This window comes from Impatiens glandulifera, chromosome 1 (genome assembly GCF_907164915.1).
Source record: "Impatiens glandulifera chromosome 1, dImpGla2.1, whole genome shotgun sequence".
In the NCBI taxonomy this organism is placed as follows: Eukaryota; Viridiplantae; Streptophyta; class Magnoliopsida; order Ericales; family Balsaminaceae; genus Impatiens; species Impatiens glandulifera.
The window spans coordinates 37,514,408-37,516,411 of record NC_061862.1 but is presented as its reverse complement, the minus strand read 5'-3'; the positions used below and the strand labels follow the sequence as shown (position 1 = coordinate 37,516,411).

Sequence of the window (2,004 nt, the reverse complement as noted above, 5' to 3'; positions counted from 1 at the left end):
TTTAAAATCCATGTCTTTTAGAAGCCCATCTCTGTGGATCTTCTTCATGTGATTCGCACTAATGTGACCCAATCGACAATGCCATAGGTAGGCCTCACTCAAACTATTTAATTTTTGTCTTTTGTTATTTATGTTATAAAATTCTGATTTGAGATCCAATACAAAGAGTCCATTACTCATTGGAGCTGTCGCATAGAAAATATCATTCTTAAAAACAGAAATATTTCCATTTTTAATGCTAAATTCAAAACCTTCAGAATGTAATACAGCAACCGAAACAAGGTTCTTAGTAATGCAAGGAACATAATAACAATTATTCAGTTCTAATATTAAACCAGAAGGTAAAGATAGACTTAAATCTCCTACAGTAAGTGCAGCAACACTTGCTCCATTTCCAACGCGCAGGTCTATCTCTCCTTTCTTCACTTGTCTTTTATTTCTAAGTCCCTACACATATGAAATAATGTGAGCACCATATGTAGTATCTAATACCCAAGTAGGACCATTATTTAATGTGAGAACATCGGTTGTCATAATCTCAATAACATAAATACCTGAAGTGGAACTCACAGTCTCGTTCTTCGTGTCTTCTAGGTACTTGGGACAATTTCTTTTCTAGTGTCCCTTGGCCTTGTAGTAAAAACAATCATGATCATCAACCATCTTTGGCTTCTCACCACCATTGGGTTTGGCAACTTGCTTGCCTTTCTCTTGGTCATTGTTCTTTTTCTTAGTCACCTTCTTAAACCCCTTCCCATTGTTGACATTTAGAACTTCCTTCTTCTTGTCATCAATAATATTGCCTTCAGCATTTTTAAGCATGTTATGGAGCTCATTCAGATCATGCTTTAGACCATTCATATGGTATTGCATTCTAAATGGTGCAAAACCATCATGTAAGGATCTAAGAACAATATCAGTGGCCAACTCTTGGTCATATGGGGTCCCCAGATTTTCCATCCTCTTGAAAAGCCCAGTTAGGCTAATTACATGAGGACTCACTGGTTTTCCCTTCACAAGCTTGCTATCAAGTATAGCCTTGTGAGTCTCATATCGCTTTATCCTTGCCTGATCCTGAAACAGCGTTTTCAGTTCAGTTATGATAGTATAAGCATCAGAATGCAAAAACCTCTTTTGTAATTCAGTCTCCATTGCAGCTAGTATGAGGCAAGTAACAGGTAATGCTTCAGTTTTCACCCGAGTTGATGTTGCCTTCTCCTCATCTAATGAGGTTCCGGTCACAGTAGGGATAGGGGTAGTTAGGACGTCCTCACGTCCCTCAGACCTAAGAATAATTCTCAGATTCCTTTCCCAATCAAGGAAGTTCGTTTCATTGAGCTTGTTTTTCTCAACAATTGAGCGCAAAGAGAATTTCAAATTATCGTTCGACATATTCTACATAATATAAATGACATACAAATCAGTTTATGTTTTGAAATATGCAAAATACTTATAATTGAACAATTTAAAATAAGTGAATGCACATTTTATTCAAGTTTTTATAGTCCCTTATGAATAAAATGATTCCAAGATCCCATTACAGACAATCCCCAATGTACTTTTGCACTGCCTTAGGTCTTGTGTGTTCAAGGTAAGTAACAATTACTAATTATAACTTATTATAATTCTCGGTTGATGATCCACATCCAATGTAGGATTCATCCCCATGCCTCAAGATCCAAAACTTTGCCTTTTGGTCTCTTGTTGGGTACAACCGTATCAAGGCTTATGAATCCCCGTATAGATTCATCCTCAAGAGCCTAAGGTTGAGGAAAGACACCCTCGCTTTTGCGAAACCTATCCAACCAAAACCATAAACTTCATGGGTCATGACACGGAAAGGCATTGCCCCAATTTTCTTTAGGAACTTAAGTTTTGATTGTCTTTTATTTAATAAAGATAAGGTGTGTTCAGCATGTCAAATGGGTAAACAAACTAAGTCAACCTTCAAGAGTAAATGACACATTCAGTCTAACCGACGCTTAGGTCTCCGTCACATGGATT

General features: G+C 37.1%; 1 protein-coding gene across 1 annotated transcript; it reads right to left on the bottom strand.

Moving 5' to 3' along the window:
- Window positions 1-615: 615 nt before the first annotated feature.
- LOC124924877 lies at window positions 616-1,152 on the bottom strand. Its single transcript, XM_047464865.1, has 2 exons — window positions 913-1,152; window positions 616-783 (listed from the first exon to the last, which is right to left on the bottom strand). Exons 1-2 carry the CDS (start codon window positions 1,150-1,152, stop codon window positions 616-618), a joined length of 408 nt encoding a protein of 135 aa, XP_047320821.1.
- Window positions 1,153-2,004: the final 852 nt, after the last annotated feature.

Coding starts and splice junctions, on each gene's coding strand:
- LOC124924877 (XM_047464865.1), bottom strand. CDS start 1,152: ATGGAGACTGAATTACAAAAGAGGTTTTTGCATTCTGATGCTTATACT. Junction 784..912: donor AAGAGTTGGCCACTGATATT/GTTCTTAGATCC, acceptor ATTGATGACAAG/AAGAAGGAAGTTCTAAATGT.